This window comes from Mastigoproctus giganteus, chromosome 11 (genome assembly GCF_048544385.1).
Source record: "Mastigoproctus giganteus isolate SK-2022 chromosome 11, ASM4854438v1, whole genome shotgun sequence".
In the NCBI taxonomy this organism is placed as follows: Eukaryota; Metazoa; Arthropoda; class Arachnida; order Uropygi; family Thelyphonidae; genus Mastigoproctus; species Mastigoproctus giganteus.
The window spans coordinates 45,533,422-45,554,844 of record NC_143585.1 but is presented as its reverse complement, the minus strand read 5'-3'; the positions used below and the strand labels follow the sequence as shown (position 1 = coordinate 45,554,844).

The 21,423-nt window shown below is 37.5% G+C and overlaps 1 protein-coding gene across 1 annotated transcript in view; it reads left to right on the top strand.

The window, feature by feature from the left end:
- The window catches only part of RhoGEF2 (Rho guanine nucleotide exchange factor 2), a 764,869-nt gene that overhangs the window by 212,842 nt on the left and 530,604 nt on the right, over nucleotides 1-21,423 (top strand). Inside the window, exons 11-12 of the mRNA XM_090384978.1 lie at nucleotides 2,401-2,571; nucleotides 13,088-13,261. Coding sequence (XP_090241104.1) covers nucleotides 2,401-2,571; nucleotides 13,088-13,261 — 345 coding nt within the window. The remainder of the gene's footprint in view (nucleotides 1-2,400; nucleotides 2,572-13,087; nucleotides 13,262-21,423) is intronic.

Below are 21,423 nucleotides of genomic sequence, written 5' to 3'. Positions count from 1 at the left end.
TGGGGTTTTGTCAATGATATATAGAAATTTTGCTAGCAGGGAAAAGGAGGTGATTATCCCTCTGTATAAGGCAATGGTCAGGCCACGCCTTGAGTACTGTGTACAGGTCTGGAGGCCTCATTTTAGGAAGGATGTAGATTTACTTGAGCGTGTACAGAGAAGGGCAACAAGATTGGTGAGGGGAATGAAGGGATCCTCTTATCAAGAGAGGCTTAAGTTCTGCAAATTGCAGTGGCTGGAGACTAGGCACCTGCGCGGTGATCTGATTGAGGTGTATAAGGCCTTGAATGGGTTCAGCACGCTGAATTCTGATGGGATCCTTCCACTTGTTCAGATTACGAACCTAAGGGGGCATAAATTCAAATTACAAAAGGACAGATGTAGAATAGATGTGCGGAAATTTGCCTTTAGCCAGCGGGTGGTTAATTGCAGGAACAAACTTCCATCTGTCATTGTATAAGTTGATAGGTTGAATAAATTTAAGGAGGAACTGGACAGGCATTTGGAGGGAATGGCGTGATTTTTTTTTTTTTTTTTTTTGGCTGATGCTGCATAAGCTCATACATTTGCTTTCTTGCATCACATGCCACTACTACTACTACTAATTTCTAAAATATATGATATTTCAGTCGTACCAGGGTAACGGTTTAAAAACAAAGTTTGAGCAAAAATCTTTATTTCTGAAGACAAGTTAAGAAAACAAAAGAATAAATACATCTACCAGAAGCTTTCTGACTTACATAGTCCTTTTTCAGTTGGGGAAGGAGCATTATTATAAAACAAAGAATATCATGTGCTCAGCCGTGGTGGACATTAGAGGTGAAATGCATGACACAGCTGCAGGTAACAATCAGTTGTTGGAAATGGAGGCTTGTAGTTGTAAATGTGCTTGAGTATGAAGCATGTGCCAACGCTTATAATTCTGGAGGATAACTGCCTCCATCATGGGGCGGATGCATTTTCCTTTATTTCAGTTAAAGGCACCTCAACAACAAGAAATGTGTAGCGATTCCAACCATATGCGGTGACGGTAATATCAGGATTGTCCAATAATTTCAACATTGCGGCATGGAGTGAGGTTGTGCCGGAAAGACCAGAAGTGCTCTGCAATCGCTGAGTGTTCTGAATCTGTGAAACAGATTGCTCATGTTTGGGGATTCTATCTTGGAGCCTCCTGCTAGATTCCCCAACATAGCATAGTGGCGCCTCCATAGCCAGGTGGGAAGGAGCAGCAGTGCGTAGCACACGCTTCTTGATTAAACCGGGGTTCGAGCCTGTCACCACCAAATACGGAGGATGCGGAAAGGTCAGGGAATGACCACCGCATAACCCAGAGCAATATGGCCTTAGTTGCTAATGCTCCTTAAAAAACCAAACAACAAACCCCAACATAGCTGCCAGTGCAGTCATGGCAGGATATGCAGTACACTGAACCGCTATGCCAAAGGGGGGGGGGGGAAGGGGAAGATTGATGTTTTTACCCTCGGGAGGAGGGACAGCAACTTCCTGCCTGGTAGCTGCAAGCACTTTATCCTGCATATTGTTTTTTTTTTTTTTTTTAAATTTTATTTGAAAGTTTCATTTTGATAAAGTGATTAGGAGAGTCAAAAATGATGATGTAGTTACTAAAACACAATTTAAGTTCTCCAAAAAATCAGCTACTGTAATTATGAACATAATTTAAAGTGGCCATAACACTAATTATCATGCAAAAAAAAAAAAAAAAAAATTAGAAATACTTTTGCACAGCAGCATATTAAAAGCTTGAAGGACTGTATATAAAAATAGACATGCATAACTGCACTTAAGGTTTCAAAATTAAAAAAAAAAAAAAAAAAAGCTGTGTGCAAACTGATATAAGGAATGTTTGGTCTCATCACAGTGCCTGTCATAATCTCAAAACATGCAAATATATTGAATGATCAAGAAGGGGGGGGGGTGCAACAATTGTTCTGGTCACTTACACCAGCTAGCAATAAAAAAAATTAAATTGAACATAGTTACTTTTTTGGGTGGTGTTCCATTTTTACTTCTAATTAACTCTACTCAGTCTTGCTTATTTCAAGCTTGCAATGATTGACTAGTTATTGAAACATGGTTTCTAATAACTACTAATTCTGGAACGGAAAGAGTAGTAGAAGAATGGCATTATATGAAAATAGTTTTTGGGCCTCATTTCATCAATTCATAAGCATAATTTTTATTAATATACAATGAGGATGGATGGTGTACTTTTGCCTTTCTGTATGTTTAATTTTTGAGAGCTTCAATACTGAATAATTTGTGGAAAAACTCAATTCATTAGTTGAACTTATAAAAATAAAGGGAAAATATATAAAAAAACATTAACAGGTATTTTAAAAATATATATATGAAACTTGATCTTTATTTATTTCATAGGGTTCTTCATTTGGTCAGTATGATAGCACAGTAGAAAGCCCAATTTGTACACCACCTAGTACACCGCCTCCACCATTACCACCAAGGGATATCAGGACAGGAGTAGACATTACAGAATTGGGTGATAGTTGTGAAAGTGAAGATGTTATGCTTCAGGAAGTGCAGGAAGAGGTAAAAATGACATTTATTGATAATGAAACCGAATGATAAATTAGAATACATTGTTTTTCTTGATACAGTAAAATTAAGGACTAGATATTAGTTATGCATAGCAATAAACTTTATTTATAAATATTCAGGAAATGTAGGCAAAATTATGTAATGTTTTATCTCCAATTTGGATATTCACTGTTTTGATTGATAATTAGTATTAATTAGTAGCATTCTAGTTAAACTAGTTATTTTTTTTGAATTACGTCGCATTTTAGGGCGAATGCATCAAATCTGCTCTCAGGTATTCGCAGCTAACTACTAAATAGTTATGATTGGCATCATGTATATCTCATATTATGAATACCTTCACGAGTTGCCATGATATTGCACTACCTTGAATAAGTAACTCTTCACCATAGGAGAAGGCTATTGTTACTTATTCTCACGGATGCCACCACACAGATGGTACCGTTTCAGAGCTGATTGGCTCCTTTAAAGAGTTTTAAGCAAGAGGTTTCAAAAAAGTTTAACTGGCTTGTGGTGGCCAAGCATTCATAGCAACGTTGCTTTTTGATCCTTCAATGTCGACTTTTCCTATCATTGCGAAGCAGAATTCGCCAAGCATTGGATTGTTCACCCACTAATAGGGAATGTGAGTTGGGATTAGACCGTCGTGAGACAGGTTAGTTTTACCCTACTGATGACTAGTCGTTGCAATAGTAATCCTGCTCAGTATGAGAGGAACTGCAGGTTCAAACACATGGTACATGTGCTTGATCGAGTGACCAATGGTGCGAAGCTACCATCTGTGGGATTATGACTGAACACCTCTAAGTCAGAATCCCTTCTAGCCACTACAACGATATCTCACTGGTAGACTGAAAGGGAATCAGGTTAATATTCCCGAACCCAGACACGGAGATCGACCCCTCTGGAGCCAAGCGCGGTAATGCAACATGACTCGGAGAAGTCGACAGGAGTCCCTGGGAGAGTTGTCTTTTCTTTGTAAGGGTTTGGCTCCCTGGAATCGGTTCGTCCGGAGATAGGGATGCTATCTCCGTAAAGCACTGCACCTCCTGTGGTGTCCGGAGCACTCCTGTTGGCCCTTGAAAATCTGAGGGAGAGACTGCAATTTTCATGCCGTACTGTACCCATATCCACAGCAGATCTCCAAGGTGAACAGTCTCTAGTCAATAGAATAATGTAGGTAACCTCTGGACAAGGATTGGCTCAGAGGACTGGGCCGGTCGAGCTAGGGTCCGAAGCGGGTATGGCACTGCACTGGAACTGGGTGAAACTGTATAGTGATGGACTGGTTGAGCCTGGACCAGCATTGGGAGCTTCTCGTGGAATGCCTCAGCTGCACGGCATGCCGGGTGGCTCGCCTGGCATGACTGTTTTAGGCCGGCAACTAACAGCCAGCTCAGAACTTCGCAACTGCCTTGCCATCACTGCAACACCAGGGTGTCTGCTCACCCACCGAAGAGGAGCCAAATCAGCTCTGAAACAGTGCTGGCTGGGTGGTGGCATTCGCTGAGAAAAAGTAACAATAGTCTTCTCCTATGGTGAAGAGTTACTTATTCGAGGTAGTGCAATATCATGGCAACTCGTTGTGAAGGTATTCGCAATATGAGATATACATAATGATGCCAATCATAACTATTTAGTAGTTAGTTGCAAGCAGATCTGATGCATTTGCACTACTAGTAGTAGTAGTAGTAGTAGTGGCATGTGATGCAAGAAAGCAAGTGTATGAGCTTATGCAGCATCAGCCAAAAAAAAAAAGAAAGAAAAAGAAAAAAATCACACCATTCCCTCCAAATGCCTGTCCAGTTCCTCCTTAAATTTATTTAACGTATCAACTTATACAACGACAGATGGAAGTTTGTTCCTGCAATTAACCACCCGCTGGCTAAAGGCAAATTTCCGCACATCTATTCTACATCTGTCCTTTTGTAATTTGAATTTATGCCCCCTTAGGTTCGTAATCTGAACAAGTGGAAGGATCCCATCAGAATTCAGCGTGCTGAACCCATTCAAGGCCTTATACACCTCAATCAGATCACCGCGCAGGTGCCTAGTCTCCAGCCACTGCAATTTGCAGAACTTAAGCCTCTATTGGTAAGAGGATCCCTTCATTCCCCTCACCAATCTTGTTGCCCTTCTCTGTACACGCTCAAGTAAATCTACATCCTTCCTAAAATGAGGCCTCCAGGCCTGTACACAGTACTCAAGGCGTGGCCTGACCATTGCCTTATACAGAGGGACAATCACCTCCTTCTCCCTGCTAGCAAAATTCCTATATATCATTGACAAAACCCCATGACCTGCCCTGGCAGCCTGTCTGCATTGCTCAGAAAACTTCATATCTGACTGCACAATTACTCCAGGTCTTTTTCACTTTCTATCACCTTAAGTGTAGTACCACACAGTTGGTACATTTTTCTGGGGTTACTTCTACCCATATGCAGTACTTTGCATTTGTCAAGGTTAAACTTCAGTTGCCACTTCTTAGCCTATCTGCCCAAATTATCTATCTCCTGTTGCAGTAGCACACTGCCATTACTGTCATTAACAACCCTGCCAACCTTTGTATCATCTGCAAACTTTGACATTAAGCCTGATATACCTTCATCAATATCATTGATAAATATACAAAACAACAGTGGACCTAACACCGAACCCTGTGGGACTCCACTAATAACAGTAGTCCACGAAGAGCAGCACCTATTGCTTACCACCCTCTGTCTTCTTCCACTTAACAATCCTTTTATCCATTGTAGCAGCTTACTCTTAATACCATTCTGCTCCAATTTGTACAATAGTCTTCCATGCGCAACAGTGTCAAAAGCTTTCCTGAAATCCAAATATATGATAACAAAATTATTTTTTGCATCCAGTTCCTTTGTAACCACATCATAATATCCTATCAAATTTGTCAGACAAGACTTTCCCTTAACAAACCCATGCTGTGTCTGAATTATTGCTGCAGTCTTGTCTAGATGATCCTGCAATGCATCTTTAACCAGTCACTCCATTATTTTACCCGGAACAGAAGTTAAGCCAACTGGTCTGTAATTACTCGTGTCACCCTTCGATCCCCCTTTGTGAATTGGGGATACATTTGCACATCTCCAGTCCGTGGGGACCTCCCCTGAATCCAAGGATGCTCTCATAATTATGGCTAAGGGTTTGCTTAGTTGCTTTGCCGCCTCCTTTAATATAACCTTTCGCCTTTACGAAAGCAATAACCCTTCCCTTTACCCCTGATGGTAGTCACCTCTTTGAGTAAATCCCACTTCAGCACACTGTCACCTATTGGTTCCTTTATCTGTAGATTCTTAATGCATGAAGAAACAACTGATAATCAGATCAAGAGTATTACTCTCTCTAGTTGCCTCCCGAACATGCTGATGTTGAAAACAATCATCCAATAAATCCACAAAAGCCTTGCTAGTGTGTGAGTGACCAACCCACAAATTCCAGTCAATATCTGGGAAATTATGATCAATTTTGATCTCCCAATACTTATGTCACACCAAACTGACTGCGATGTCGACTAGCTTCACTTCCTTGGATTTTGTGTGTTTGTTAACTATTAGCATAACTCCTCCTCCCTTCCTATCCTGTCTATCCTTTCTGTACACATTGTACTCCCCAAATTCCAGTTCTGCATTCCTTATATCTGTGTGACACCACGTCTCTGATATTCCAACAATATCTGTCTTTGATGTTTTCAGCAATACCTCAAATTCATCAAATTTATTTACCAAACTCCTAGCATTGGTGTACACGCAGGTATACATGCACCTGTTTCTATTCTTAGCTACCCTAACACAACCCATGTGTTTACTTGTAACGCAATGACTACCAGCAGTCTCTGAAATATCCTGCATCTTGTTTTTCAGACTTCTGCTCATTTCAATAGAAGCAGTGCAAGAATCACTTCCACCTCTGCCAGTGGCTACTGTTAATCTATTAGTCCTTGTATCCCCCCCAACTAGCAGTTTTCCGACCCACCTAACACTGCCTCGACAGCATCAGCAAAAATTCTTGCACCCTTTCTATTTAAGTGTATCCCATCCCTGTAGAAGCAATCTCTCCTGTTAACAAGTACAGTCCAGGCTGAAAAAAATTCTACCCCTTGAGCCTTGCACAATCCCTCCAGGGCCGAATTGATCGACAAGGCTCTCATCATATACTCCCTCCTATCGTGTCTGGGCAGAATTGCAGACACTTTCAAGTTCAACCCTAATTCACGGCTTTTTTTCAGCAGTGACCTGTACTTGCTAAGTAATTCCGCCGGTCTCCTACTCTTAATATCATTCGTGCCAACGTGTACAACTATATCACCTTTTGTGCCCTTAAAAGATGATATCCGCTCTACAATGTCATCAACCTTTGCCCCTGGCAGACATACCCTGGTCCTATTCCACCTATCCTTTTTACAAAGCATGTTCCCCGTTTCCCTGACAATAGAGTCACCAACAACTACTAGTTCCTGTGGGACCAGCGCATTCTGCCTAGCGGGCTGCTTCTGTGTTGCCTGATGACCAAGTGCAAGCTCTGGCGTTGATGTGGGCAGCTGAGAGCTTGATGGGCCCCTCAATTTATTTCCTTCGAGGGCATCCACCCTGTCCTTCAAGCTCTCATAAAGGCCCACAACAACGCTGAGTTGTCGCCTGATTTCCTTGCACTCCTTACATCGTGCACACACAAAGACATCCCCCTTGGCAGTATCATGTGCCGTACCCAACTGCTCCGCAAACATCAAGCAAACAGTGCATTTTAATAGACTGTGATTCAGAGGGCAACTGGCCCCCTCAGTTCTCCCCTGAACCACAGCACTCCCATTAGCTTGAGCCTTTTGCTTTGCTGCTCTGGTTAGAGTCATGATTCCAATGTAATTCAATAAAATTTAAAACAAAAATTAAATCCTTAAGTTATATTATATATATATATATATATATATATATATATATATATATATATAGATGGATATATATATTGTTTTTTTTTTTTTTTTTTCGGTATCTAGTGTTCCCTTTATACAACTTCCGTATCACGTGTACCACTATAGTTATGTATTAATTATTTGTTACGATTAAGTCGTTATATATATTTATAGAGTTAAAAATACAATTTAATTGACAATAAAGTTTATCAAGATTAATAGATTTACTGAATAATTGACAATATTATATTATGCACTATACTACACTAAGCTTATGCTATCGTGTAAAAATGGCGGGAAATCACGAACGAGTATCAGGTATGTATTAATTATTTGTTACGTTTGTACTCTAAGTCATTATATATATATAGTTAAAAGAACAATTTAATTGACAATGAAGTTTAACAAGATTAATAGATCTACTGATTAATTGACAATATTATATTATGCACTATACCAGACAAAGCTAATGCTATCGAATTCCGGATATGCTGTGTCGCGTTTCAGTAACGAGTGTTATCTACGAAGTCCCTTTATATAACTTCCGTATCAAGTTATGTATTAATTATTTATTTTTACTAATTATTTATGTTCCGTAACCTATGTGGTTATATGTATAGTTAAAAGTACAATTTAATTGCCAATGAAGTTCGACAAGATTAATAGATTTACTGATTAATTTTCACGTAACTATGGCGGCTGTCTATGAACGGTAAACTCGTGTATTTGATACCCTTTCCGATACTAAGTAATACCTACAAATCTCTATCTAAGTTACTTTAACTTTAAGTACCGTAAATAGGAATATAAAGCTACTCTAGAAATAAGTTAATATGTCAATTTAAACTAATAAAGCAGAATATAAATCAGAAAAAACTTCTCTGTTCCAGTAGCGGCAGAAAGGCACGTCCGCACAGGAATTATATACAATTATATACAATTTTAGTAAACTGCACATTTAGAAATGCAGTACAGTGGATATATACTGTATTTCCCCATGTATAAGACACACCTTTTTTCAAAAAATTTGGGGTCTAAAAACTGGGTGCGTCTTATACAGTGGTTGTAGATATTTTTTACTTGCATTTCCCGCTTGTTTTCTTTCGCTCATTGTTTCGCACTTGTTACCGGTATATTAGGTTATGTTTTGCCACGTTCTGCCCAGAAATGGCTCAGAAAAGATTTTCGTACAGTGCTGAATTCAAGTTAAAAGTGATCCAGTTTGCAAAAGTGAATGGAAATCGTGCAGCTGAACGTAAACGTACACTCAGTTGGAGGAGGACCAAACTTAAGTTTGGTCCTCCTCCAACTGAGAAAACAATCCGAGACTGGCTACGGGAAGAAGAAACCCTACTGAAAACGCCACGGCAGAAGAAGGCCATTAGAGGCAAGTCAGCAAAATGACCTGATTTAGAGAGGGAATTGAAGATATAGATTGAGGAGCAAAGGGCAATTGGAATTCCTGTGTCTACAAAGATGGTTCAGCATGAGGCAAGAAGAATTGCTGATGAAAAAGAAGTTACTGATTTCAAAGGAGGACACAGTTGGTGCTTCAGGTTCATGAAACGGAATGGACTAAGCATGCGTACACGCACTAGACGTGCCCAAAAAATGCCTGAAAGCTATGAGCAGAATGTCCTTGAATTTCATCGTTTTGTCATTCAACATCGGAAGACGCATCAGTTTGAGTCAGGTCAGATTGCAAATATGGACAAAGTCTCCCTTCAATTTGATGTCCCAAGTAAAAGAACTGTTGATAAGAAGGGGGTGAAAACTGTAACTGTGAAGACAAGTGGACATGAAAAGAGCCATTATACAGTTGTTCTAGCTTGTTGTGCTGACGGAACCAAGCTGCCTCCTATGCTGATTTTCAAACGCAAAACAATGCCAAAATAAGACATTCCTCAAGGAGTGATTTTCCACATTCATGACAAGGGTTGGATGGATCAGGATGGGATGAAGATCTGGTTTGAGAAAGTTTGGAGCAGGAGACCAGGTGGGATCTTACGCAAACCTGTCCTATTGGTGCTTGATCAGTTCAGGGGTTCAGGGCACATAACAAAAAATACAAAGAAGATTGCTGCAGAGCAAAAAACAAAACTTGCCCTCATACCTTGCCATCCCAGCTCCAACTACTTGATGTCAGCATTAACAAACCATGAGAGACAAATGGAACCAATGGATGAAGTCTTCTGGGGACAATTTGACACCAGCAGGAAGAGTGAAGAAACCAGCTATAGGAGAAGTTTGTACCTGGTTGAAAAGATCCTGGGATAATATCAAGATTGAGATCGTTGTCAAGTCATTTAAGAAGTGTGGCATTTAAAATGCCATAGATGGAACTGAGGAAGAGGCAATATATGAAGACAGTGATTCGTCATCAGACACAGATGAGGACAAGCTAATGGATGGGAGTTTTGACAGTGATGAGTTGTATGAATTTTATGATGAATAAAACTTGAGTTCAATAACTTTATGTAATACATTTTTTTTTTTTTCAAATTTCGGGCCCAAAATTATGGTGCGTCTTATACATGGGGAAATACGGTAACTTATTGTTAATTTTCACATATTAATATGTCAACTTTTGTTTATTTTTATTTTTTGCATGTTATAAGCTTGTATCATAATGAAGTCGCATGTAGCAGATTTACAGGGTTAATGAATAAGTTTAAAATTCTCTTAATTGAGAGCTTAAATGTATATTAAAGGTTTCACCTTTATTGAACTATGGGAATGGTATCTATGGCTGTAGTAAAGAATTTTTAAGGAATTTTGCATTTTTTACCCTTTTCTGATCATAAAAAGCTATTGTTATTATAGGAGATTGATTCATATTTTTTACAATAAAACTGAAATAAATATATAACGTAGACTTTTATCATTTCTTAAATATATAACATAGACTATAGACTATAAAAAACCTTTATGCAGTTTATGTGTACTATATAGAACATGATCTAATATTTTGGAAAAAAAAAATTATAAAGTACTAATGTCCACATTGGGACTGTGACAAAGTTTTTAATTAAAAATATATATATATTTTACTTGCTTATCTGAACACTGTCAATTCTGAGTAATATTCTGTGTGATGAATGTATTTGAATGTTTTAATCATTTCTTTAATATATAGTTTTAAATTTGGCAGAAATAATTGTGAAATGTGATTGGAGGCAAAAAAAAAAAAAAAAAAAAAAAAAAAAACGTTGATTTCAGAGCTCAAATTTTGCACAAACTGACAAAATATAATGATTGTTACAAAGGGAGAGAGATTGTCTCTACCTTGTATTGTGATGTCGAAGGTGGTCTTTTGCAATGGCTTTCGATAGCAAGGAGTCTAAATCTACCAAACCAATTAACAGGCCAATTTTACAAGCAAAAGCTTCTAAACATGAGTTAGCTCGAGGATTTTTCATTATTTGCTGATGCATGACAACACTGCAGCACATTCTCTCTCTCTCTCTCTCTCTCTCTCTCTCTCTCTCTCTCTCTCTCTCTCTCTCTCTCTCTCTCTCTCTCTCTCTCTCTCTCTTGTGTAGTGCACAGACACTATAACAAGGCATGTTTGATGCCAAGAATAAATTTCACAACTTTATATTAAAACATATGAATTAATAAATTTTTATTATTTGCACAACAACACACTTATAAAAATCCAATTGGAAAATTTCTAAGGAATTAATTATTATATACAGTATAGGATACAGAATTAGAGTTAGCTGAAAGATCTGCTGATAAGTTAGATGCACATTTGTATAGAAATGTTGAGTATAATTAATAAATTTGATCATTTAGCAGTATTAGCTGAAATCAATTTAATTTATGTATATTGTATGTGATATTGAGTTTCATATATGAAGTATTCTTAGGCAACATTTTATATCTCCCGCTATTTCAGAATGCAAAATATCACAAACACAGTATCCTCTAAGAGGTCATAAACTTTGAATTTCTATGAAACATAATGTTAAAGTTTTCTATAAAGATAACTTTAACCAAAAACATTGTCCAATCTGTTATCTCCCCTCCTCCATTAGTCACTAATGATACATTCAGATATTTATTGTATTGTAATGTAGTCACTTTGAAAGTTCCAGGCATGAGTGGAGGAACATGGCAACCATACTCAACTAGGAAACCTCCAAGAAAGTGAAAAAAAAAATAATAATAATTAAAAAAAATAAATAAAATAAATATATATATAATGTATCTTTGGTGGTGATGGGGGGGGGATGCAGCTTCATAAATGTGTTCCACATACAGAAGGGATACAGGAAATCAATCAGTAATAAAGGAGGATCATTATTCCTACATATTTCTTCTGTTTTATTAGTGTCATCCTATCAATGCTATATCTCCCATAAGACCAGTGCATCTAAAAGAGAACAGCCTAAACTGCTGAAAAGTGTTCCTGGTCTCAAAACTACAACAATAGCTTCCTGTAGTCAGTCTACAAAAACTATAGAAAATTGATCTGGTCTGAACTTAACCAGCATAGCAGAACTTCCTGTATCCATTCACTTTCATCCAAAGATATTTAGCCAGGTTCGTAAACATGCAAGTAGGAATAGCTCTAACCAGTTGTAATCTTCTGATACCTGTTGGTTCTCCCAGATGCCCAGACGTATTATCCAGCTGATTAGGAGCCTCCAGTCTTCACATCTTCCAGCCAACTTTTAGACAACTGGAGTGCTTACTATCTAACCAAGTTTGCTTATCCATAAGACTTTGTTGCCTGTTTAACCGGGCCTACAACCGTAGTTTTATCATTTTGATTATTAGTTGCAGCTCAGTCATCTGAGTATTTATTTTGCCACTGATGAGGAAGTGAATAGTTCTTTGAAATGTATGGCCTTATAAATAAATTTATATTAATTTCTCTCTATACATTTGAAAGGTGCAATGTTTCCATTACTCAAAATATATATATGAGAAGAACTTTAACTGAGATCATGTATGTGAATTTTTTCCTGCAAAAATACTATACATATGTTTTATGAACTTGATAACATGTTTTTGCATACGCAGATCAATCTTGATGCTAAAAGAAATGCATGAGTGAGTGAACTTTGTACGTGTTATATGTTTACTTCTTGTTTACCAAACAGTTTTGCTTTATATGGAACATGAGTCTTTAATTCCAGCATAATAATTTTATTTTGACAAGGTTGAGTTACAACAAAGCTGACCTAGGGGAGATTTGAATTTGTGTTTAGGACAGAATAAAAGGAAACTTCAATTAAACTTTGAAATAAATCTAAAGCCACAGAGCTTTATTATAAAGGTAGAGATAATAGTTAATTATTTATATATAATATATAATAGTTAATTAATCATTTCTGAAATTAAAGTTACTAATAATTCACAAATTGCCAATAGCTTTATAATACTAAAGCACTAACATTTACGTTATAGCTAGGAAAAATGGAAAGAATTCAAGTTTCATGAGTTTCTTATTGTAATGTGCAGATACTAATTAAATAAAAGCTTCTAATTAAACATTAATATATATATATATATATGTTTGTATCTTTGCTACTTCTCTTTCTGAATTCTTTATGGATTCTTTATGTATAGACTGTTAATACTTCACCACCACCTGATAGTACTATGTCTCTACAGCCCACTACAGTTAATAATGTGTCTTCAGAAGGCAGACCAGAAATCCTTAACTCTTCGGATAACAAGCTTTTAAGTACTATACCTTTGGAGCTCTCTCAAACTACCTCACTAACTTCGCCTAATCAGCAGGTAGCGGTTTTTTTGTCTTGTGGTAACCTTGCTACTTTTAACTGTTAATAATATTATTACATCAAATAACTGGTGAGAGGGATTGTTCACCTGCCAGATATCTTTGTTGGTCACAGTAGCTGAAAAATACTTGTAAAATAAATGTTTTTCTAAAGAAATTGAATCTACAGAGTACTTATGCATTTCTCAAATTAATTTTAAAATCTTAAAATAGATGTTAAAGCCAACTCTATTCCACTATTAGAAAAAAATTTGCCATAAATTTCTATGCTGACCAGGCAAGTTGCCTCTTTACATTATATATGTATTCTTAAGGTTAGTTTGGATAATAACTCTAAATGAGCTCTATACAAAGACTTTAGATTCCATCTTTGATAGGATTTGGACACCATAGAAGTTGTACTTATGGTTAATTAGTAACATCCCTGTTGCTGTTGTTATGATTTGTTGCTTAATGGCACAGGCCATAGTGATACATTTTACAGTCATCACATATTGAGTTAATTTCATCTTGGTTTTTAAAGAATTTTATTTTATAGCCAACTGTGTTTTGCTGTCAGGAGGAATAAATAATAGACCTTTGTTTGGTGTTTGTAGGAAAGTAAAAGCTTTTTTTTTTTTTCTGTTTGGAAGTGGCATCTTTATAAACTCATTGTCAGGGTTTCATATATGCAAAAAAGTGCAATTTAAAATGCAGAACTGATAAAGAAATATGCTATTCATATAAACTGGCTGAACTTAAACAGATTATCTAAGGAGTAGTAAATGTAAAGCCAAGGAAAGGTTTTATTTTGTGTGTAATTGATATGTTGGGAAGAATGCATATATTATTATTTATTTATTATTTTTTTTTTGAAAATTGGTTTTAGCAGTGGTGAATAATGTAAGAAAGCAAGCTTATAAAGCATCAGCCTGGAAAAAAAAAAAAAAATCCCACATCTCTTTTCTTGTTCTTTATTGAGTTTATTCAAGTTACCCACTTCCACAACAACAACAGATGGAAGTTTGTTTCAACAACTAACTACTTGATGGCTGAAGGCAAACTTTCACACATCTATCCTGCAATCGTCCTTCCTCAATTTGAATTTATGCTCCCTCATTGGGTGTAGTCTGAGCAAGAGGAAGAATGCTAGCAGCATTGAGCTTGCTCAATCCATTCAAAAATGATTGCTTATATAATGTAACAAGGGTTCTGTAACAAAATAACCTTCATCAGTTGCTTTTTTATTTCTGCATTTTGCACAGACTAAAATTTTCTGTTTTTATATTCCTGCACTGAAAATTTTAGGCAGCACAAGTATTCCTCAAATTATGTTGTCCTGAATTTCATCTTTTCACTTATGTCTGTAGACACTTATGATGTCCCCCACCTCAGCCATCGGTGCCTCCATAGCCAGGTGGGAAGGAGCAGCAGTGCGTAGCACACACTTCTTGATTAGACCGGGTTCGAGCCCGTCACCACCAAATACGGAAGATGCGGAAAGGTCAGGGAATGACCACCGCATATCCCGGAGCAATATGGCCTTAGTTGCTAATGCTCCTAAAAACCAAATAACAAACAAACAAACCTCAGCCATTCTCTTGCTTATGTGTGCAACAAAACAACTGATGGTAACTCACTATACTTGGGTCACTTGCAGAAGTAAACAATAATGAAATGTGTGTGTGCAGTAGTGCAAAGATGAGAGTGAGCTGAAAAGTATTGCCTCTTTATTGCATAACTTTTAGGGGAATAGAGAAATAAAAAAAAAAAAAAGTTACTTATAGATAAAAAGTTGTCTTTAATTAGATGTATCATTATTCTACATACTCTCCACCAAACTTGATACAATTTGTCCAGCACTGAACAAGTTTTTGTAGGCCATTCAAGTGAAATTCTTTCAACTGAGAGGTCAAGCCATCTCTTCATGGCTGCTTTAACTTCATCTGCTCTATATAACAGAATGAATTGATTGCAGTTCCTTTTTCAAAAAAATTTGGTCTATATTTTTTGGCAGTTAGAAAGTCAGTAACTGCACATTGTTTGAACTGTATGTTCAAGGATGCTATGATTTAAAACAGAGTAACTTGTAAACAAACAGCCACACAGAAATGTTATTGTGCACGTACTAACTGTAAATTGTTACCTATGGTGAACCTAATGGGAATATGCTGTGCCACTTAGTCCTGAGGATATGAACTAAAGCATTATTTTCAGCCTACCCCTCATAGTGTGAATATGGTTCAAGTTCATGTGTCCCCTAAATTTGTTGAGTGGTTTTGTAAAAATTATTACTTTTAAATTCCTCTGATTTATGTGGCCATACCATAACTTTTTTCATTTTCTGACTGTTTAAAAATAATACTTCAAGTAGAATATTTGCTCTTATTTTACTATGAAAATATTAGCAAATGAAGACATGCCACAGTGATGATATCATCACCATACAAGTTTAGGAACGTTCATTCTGCCTTGGTTTTGTTTTGGCACTGCAGTATTATTCTTTTCTAATTGACTGCAATCTTCATCTTGATGTTCAGAATTAATTTACAGTATTGTGCTATATCCGTTAAGTAATAAAAGAGCAAAAGTGCAAAAAAGAGCAAAAGTGACTTTTTTGAATCTGTGAAAAGAAATGAAGAAGTGTTTCCTTAGGAAAGAAGTTAGACATAAACCTGTTATTTAATAATACATGTATAACATAATCCAGGATTTAGGAAAGCTAAAAATTACTTTACTCAAAAATATGAGGAAATGTTAGGTCAGTTCAGGCTAGTTTACCATTCACAGAACCCCAAAGGCATTAAAGGACTATGTGAGGTCAAGGTTATCTGTTCTTATGAAGTTAGATAAGACCACAGTTGCAAGAATGGTGTGTGGATTATTTTTACCCAGCTGTTGATAAATGTTGCAAAATGTTACTAGTGTTACACTTACTAGGAATCATTTTCCAGAGCTGTTAGTGAAACTGAGGATGAAGGTGCCCAATCTAAAACAGTTTTGGAAGGAAACTTCAATATACTTAAAGCCTTAAATATCATGGAAATCTGGAATGAAATTTCCTCCAGCTGTGTGAATGGTGTTCATAAAAAAATATGGCCAAAATGTTGTAGTAACTTCAGAGAATATTAAAAAATTGCAGAGCAAATCCAAGCTGAGATTATGTGCTTAGCCAAACAGTTGTGCTTTGGTGAATTGGAGAAAGACTGTATTAAAGAATTAATTGCCTCTTGATGAACCACTAACAAATGAAGAACTCATTCAGCCAGATAAACTGTGACCAGAAAAAGTGGATGGAGATGAAGTTAAAAGGCTGAACAGATAAAGGTAAGAGTTCTGAATAATTTTAAAGCATATTTGTATAAGCTAAAACTTGGAAGAGTGAATGTAAGCATTAAATTTTAATTGTTTCATTGAATAGCTATTGAGCTAAATATTGCACCATTTTTCATGATAATTAGTATTAGTAATGGCTGCATGGTGCAAGAAAGCCTATGGCTTATGCTGCACCAGCCAAAAAAAAAAAAAAAAAAAAATCCGAACAAAACAATGATAAAAAAAAAAATAAAAAATAAATAAATAATAATAATTAATAAAAAAAAATGAAATTAAACCTATCATCCTATGCGCTTCCCTTACCCAAAAGTACTATCCAGATGACCTTTGAATTTCCCCAAACTGTCACCCATGCCTCTACCACCCATGAAGGCAACTTATTCCAGTAATTTATAACTCGCTGGCTAAAATAAAACTTTCTGCAGTCCAATCTAAACATTTCCCCCCGTAACTTTAATTTATGTCCCCTAGTTCTAGCATCATTTATAATCTTGAAAATTTCATCCTCATTCATTTTACTGATGCCTCTCAGAGCCTTAAACACCTCAATCAAATCTCCTCTAAGGTGTCTAGTTTCCAAACTCTGCAACCCACATATTCGAAGTCTTTCTTCGTAAGGACACCCTTTTGCCGATCTCACCAGGCGAGTTACCCATCTTTGCACCCTTTCAAGAAGCTCGATGTCTTTCTTTAGGTGCAAGTCTCCATACTTGAACACAGTATTCCAAGTGTGGTCTAACATAAGCCTTATATAATGGGATTATCATGTCCCTATCTCTACTTGCAAAAGTTCGATAGATCATCGATAGGACACCATGGGCCTTCCTTGCAACCTGTTTACAATGCTCAGAGAATTTCATGTCTGACCATATCGTAACACCCAAGTCCCTTTCCTCTAGTACTGGGTTTAGTTGAACTCCACCAAATGAATAAGTTATTTTGGGATTACTGTTTCCCAGGTGTAATACCTTACACTGTTGGATTAAAGCATAGCTGCCATTTTTCTGACCATTCCTGAAGTCTATCTAGGTCTCTCGGAAGAAGCTCAGCTTGACAGTGATCATTAACTACTCTACCAATTTTAACATCATCTGCAAATTTAGACATCACACCCTCTATCCCTTCATTGATGTTGTTTATGAAAATTAAAAACAACAGTGGTCCTAATACTGATCCTTGGGGATCAGTATTAGGACCAGTATTAGGATCAGTATTAGGACCACCGATGTAAGAACCCCACTTCTTACATCAACCCAATCTGAGGAATAGCCATTTATCACAACCCTCTGCCTCCTGCCCTGCTATCCATCTAAGGATTTTCCCAGTGATTCCAACCTGTTCCAGCTTATAAAGCAACCGCTCATGTGGGACTGAGTCAAAAGCTTTGCTGAAATCTAAATAAACAATGTCGAAATTATTCCCTAAATCCATCTCGTGAGTGACCCTTTCGAAATAGCGAACCAGATTTGTTAAACATGATTTGCCCTTTACAAAACCATGCTGAGTATCCTTGAGAATTTCAATTCGATCCAAATGATCCTGAATTCCACCCTTGATCATTGCCTCCATGATTTTCCCCTACTACTGAAGTTAGACTGACAGGTCGATAATTTCCAACTTCACTTTTAGAGCCACCCTTATGTATGGGAGATACATTTGCACTTTTCCAATCCAAGGGAATTTCCCCAGAGTCTAGTGATGCTCGCATAATTAGCCTCAATGGTTCAATGCCCTCACTTGCCGCCTCCCTTAAGATTATAGGGTATATTCCATCAACTCCAGGAGCCTTACTGGTCTGTAGGCTCGAAAGTTTTTTCATTAAATAATCTTTCGAAATTTCAATATCATTAATTACATATTTTTTAACTTCGCTCCCACAATTTCCCATTGCCACAAAAGGTTTTTCATTTGTAAATATCGATGCAAAATAACTGTTGAGTTCATCTGCAACGGCAGCTGGTGTATTTAATACTATCCCCTTTCCCTTACGTAAAGGTCTGATCTGGTTTGTCCTGCTCTTCTTGGCATTTATATATGTGAAGAATTCTTTATCCCCCCTCTTTGCTCTGTTTGCTAGCGATTTCTCATAAACTGCCTTTGCCTGTCGAACCTTTTCTGTGGCTCTATTACACATCTCCTTGTAGCTGTTATAGGCTTCAGTAATTTTTATTGCTCTGTAACCTTTCCATGCCACCTTTTTCTGCTCAAGTAATGTGGCAACGTCACTATTCATCCAACTTGGAACCCTCCTCGTGGAGAATTTTTTAATGGTATATACGCATTCAAGGCATCTGTGATTAATGTTTTAAAAGCGTACCACAGTTCAAATGTATTCATTTTCTGCACGATATCTACACAGTTAATAGAGGCCATGTAGTACCTTAAGGCATCGTAATTTCCTTTTCTGAAATTAAAACCCATTCCTTTGCCTTTTACTTCTGCTACCTCTCTCGTCATCATCCACCGTAGAACTCTGATCACTTCCTGCTACTGGTTCCTCTACTGTTAGCCCTGTTATGTCATCTGATTCATGTGTGATGATGAGGTCTAGGATATTCTTTTCTCTAGTACTTTCCCTGACATGTTGATGCAAATAACAGTCATCTAGTTGATTTAAAAATTTTGTTCCCCATGTCGAGTTTCCTTCCCATTTACTCCAATCAATTAGAGGCAAATTAAAATCACCCATAATAAGGCATTGACGCTTACTTGCCCATTCCATTTGCATGTAGAGGCATTAGCATTAGTAGAGGCATATGATGCAAGAAAGCAAGCTTATTCAGCATCAGCCAAAAAAAAAAAAAAAAAAAAAAAAAAACAACCACTACTCCCATTTCACCCCTCAATTCGTTCGAAATACCTGTCCAGCTGAGCCTTAAATTTGTTTAGGCTATCAACTTCAACAACAAGCGATGGAAGTCTATTCCACAAACCAACTGCCCACTGGCTAAAGGCGAATTTCCGCACATCTATCCGACATCCGTCCTTCCTCAATTTGAATTTATGCCCTCTCAGGTGATTATTCTGAGCAAGAGGAAGAATCCCATCGGCATTGAGCATGCTCAAGCCATTCAAAGCCTTGTACACCTCTATCAGATAAAGGCTTTTGTCATAATCTTCACAATCACCTGGTCTGTAGATTACTCCTACTCGCATTATACCTTTGTTTCCAACTATCTCACACCATACAGACTCTATACTAGCATGTGAAATGTCTGAATCCGGGAAAGTTATCATCGCACTCAGGCTGCTTCTGATAAGAAGCATAACCCCACCACCCCTTCTATCTACCCTATCCTTCCTAAATACATTATACAAGCTGTACTTAAACTCACCATCCCCAATTTCCAGGTGGCACCACATCTCTGTAAGCCCTATTATGTTCGCGTTACTTGTTTTAACCAGCAGTTCGAATTCACTCATTTTATTGACGACACTTCTAACGTTACTGTATAAACAATTAAGATTTACTGTTCTTGTATATTTAACAACCCTAACACAACCCTTGAAGTTTTTTAGGCTCTCTTCCCTGATATTAGCTACCCGCTCATGTGAAACGTTTCTGCCCCCAGAACATCTAGATAATACGTCCAGTTGGGGTAACAGATAAGAACTCTTAAGGTATGTGCAAGAGTTACTTTGACCAATATTATCAGATAAACATGTGTCAATATTACCCACATCCTCCCTAATTAGCAGTTTCCCTGAACCTTTAAGGTATCCTCAATAATACTGGCAAAAACTTTTGCACCACCTTTGTTTAAGTGTATCCCATCTCTACAAAACAAATTCCTTCTACCTACAAGTGTGTATAATGTAGATAACTTACTATGAGCAGAGAATTTACAGTAGCATAATCCTTGTGAAAACAGTAGTTGCTCTTCTGTGTGTCACTGATTTTAGGAAATCATTTGTGGTAGCAGTATTGCACCAGTAGATGACTCTCATTGACTGGTGCAATACCACCACTTCATTTATTCGAGGGTTGAAGTGGTGGAACCCATGTTTAATCTGTAGAGCAAAGCTCCGGCAGTTCTCCCCCCCTATATCTTCCATCACATTGTATGATTGATGTCTTTTGAGGTTATGATAGACATCATAAGGTCCAATCTTCCTTACATTTTGAGGGTACAGCTCTAAAAAGGTGTTTGCAGGCTTGCCGCTGGATAATCCACCAGACCGAACCTATTGGTAACTCTCTAGGAGGCTTCCAGATCAGCTGTATAAGTATAATCTCGGTGCCTCTACCTCTACTCTGCCAGATAGCGACTGGAGGGAGTCCTTGTAGTGTGTATGCGGGGGGGGGGGGTCATTGTTGAGGCTTTATGTCAAGGAGCTGGGTATATTACCTTGTGTACACCATATCCAAAAATTTCATTACTTCATACAGCATGTCCTCGCCACCTTTTCTTACTACTGAATACACCATGAATTGTCAAACTAATAGAACAAACTTATCTGCAAAAAGATCTAAACCTCCCAAACACTTCCTCATTCATAACCCAAGGGGCCTCACATCTGGTGAGTATGGGCTTGGCACGCCCAGGGTCCTGAGATGGACATCGTAATTTTTTTTCTTTCTTGGTGATTCCTTTCTACTTCTGATTCTTGTTCTCCTCTCTCTCTCTCTCTCTCTCTCTCTCTCTCTGGGTAACTCATAAATTTTTTTTGGCTGGTGCAGCAAAAGCCTCAGGCTTCCTTGCACCATATGGCTAATAATAATAATATCACAAATATATGTGGTCTCAGTTCTAATCTCAATGATGTCCATTTCTGCTTAGTCTACCAAACCCAATATACTTTTTCTGACAGAATCCCAATCCCAGTTATCCTATTTGAGTCAACC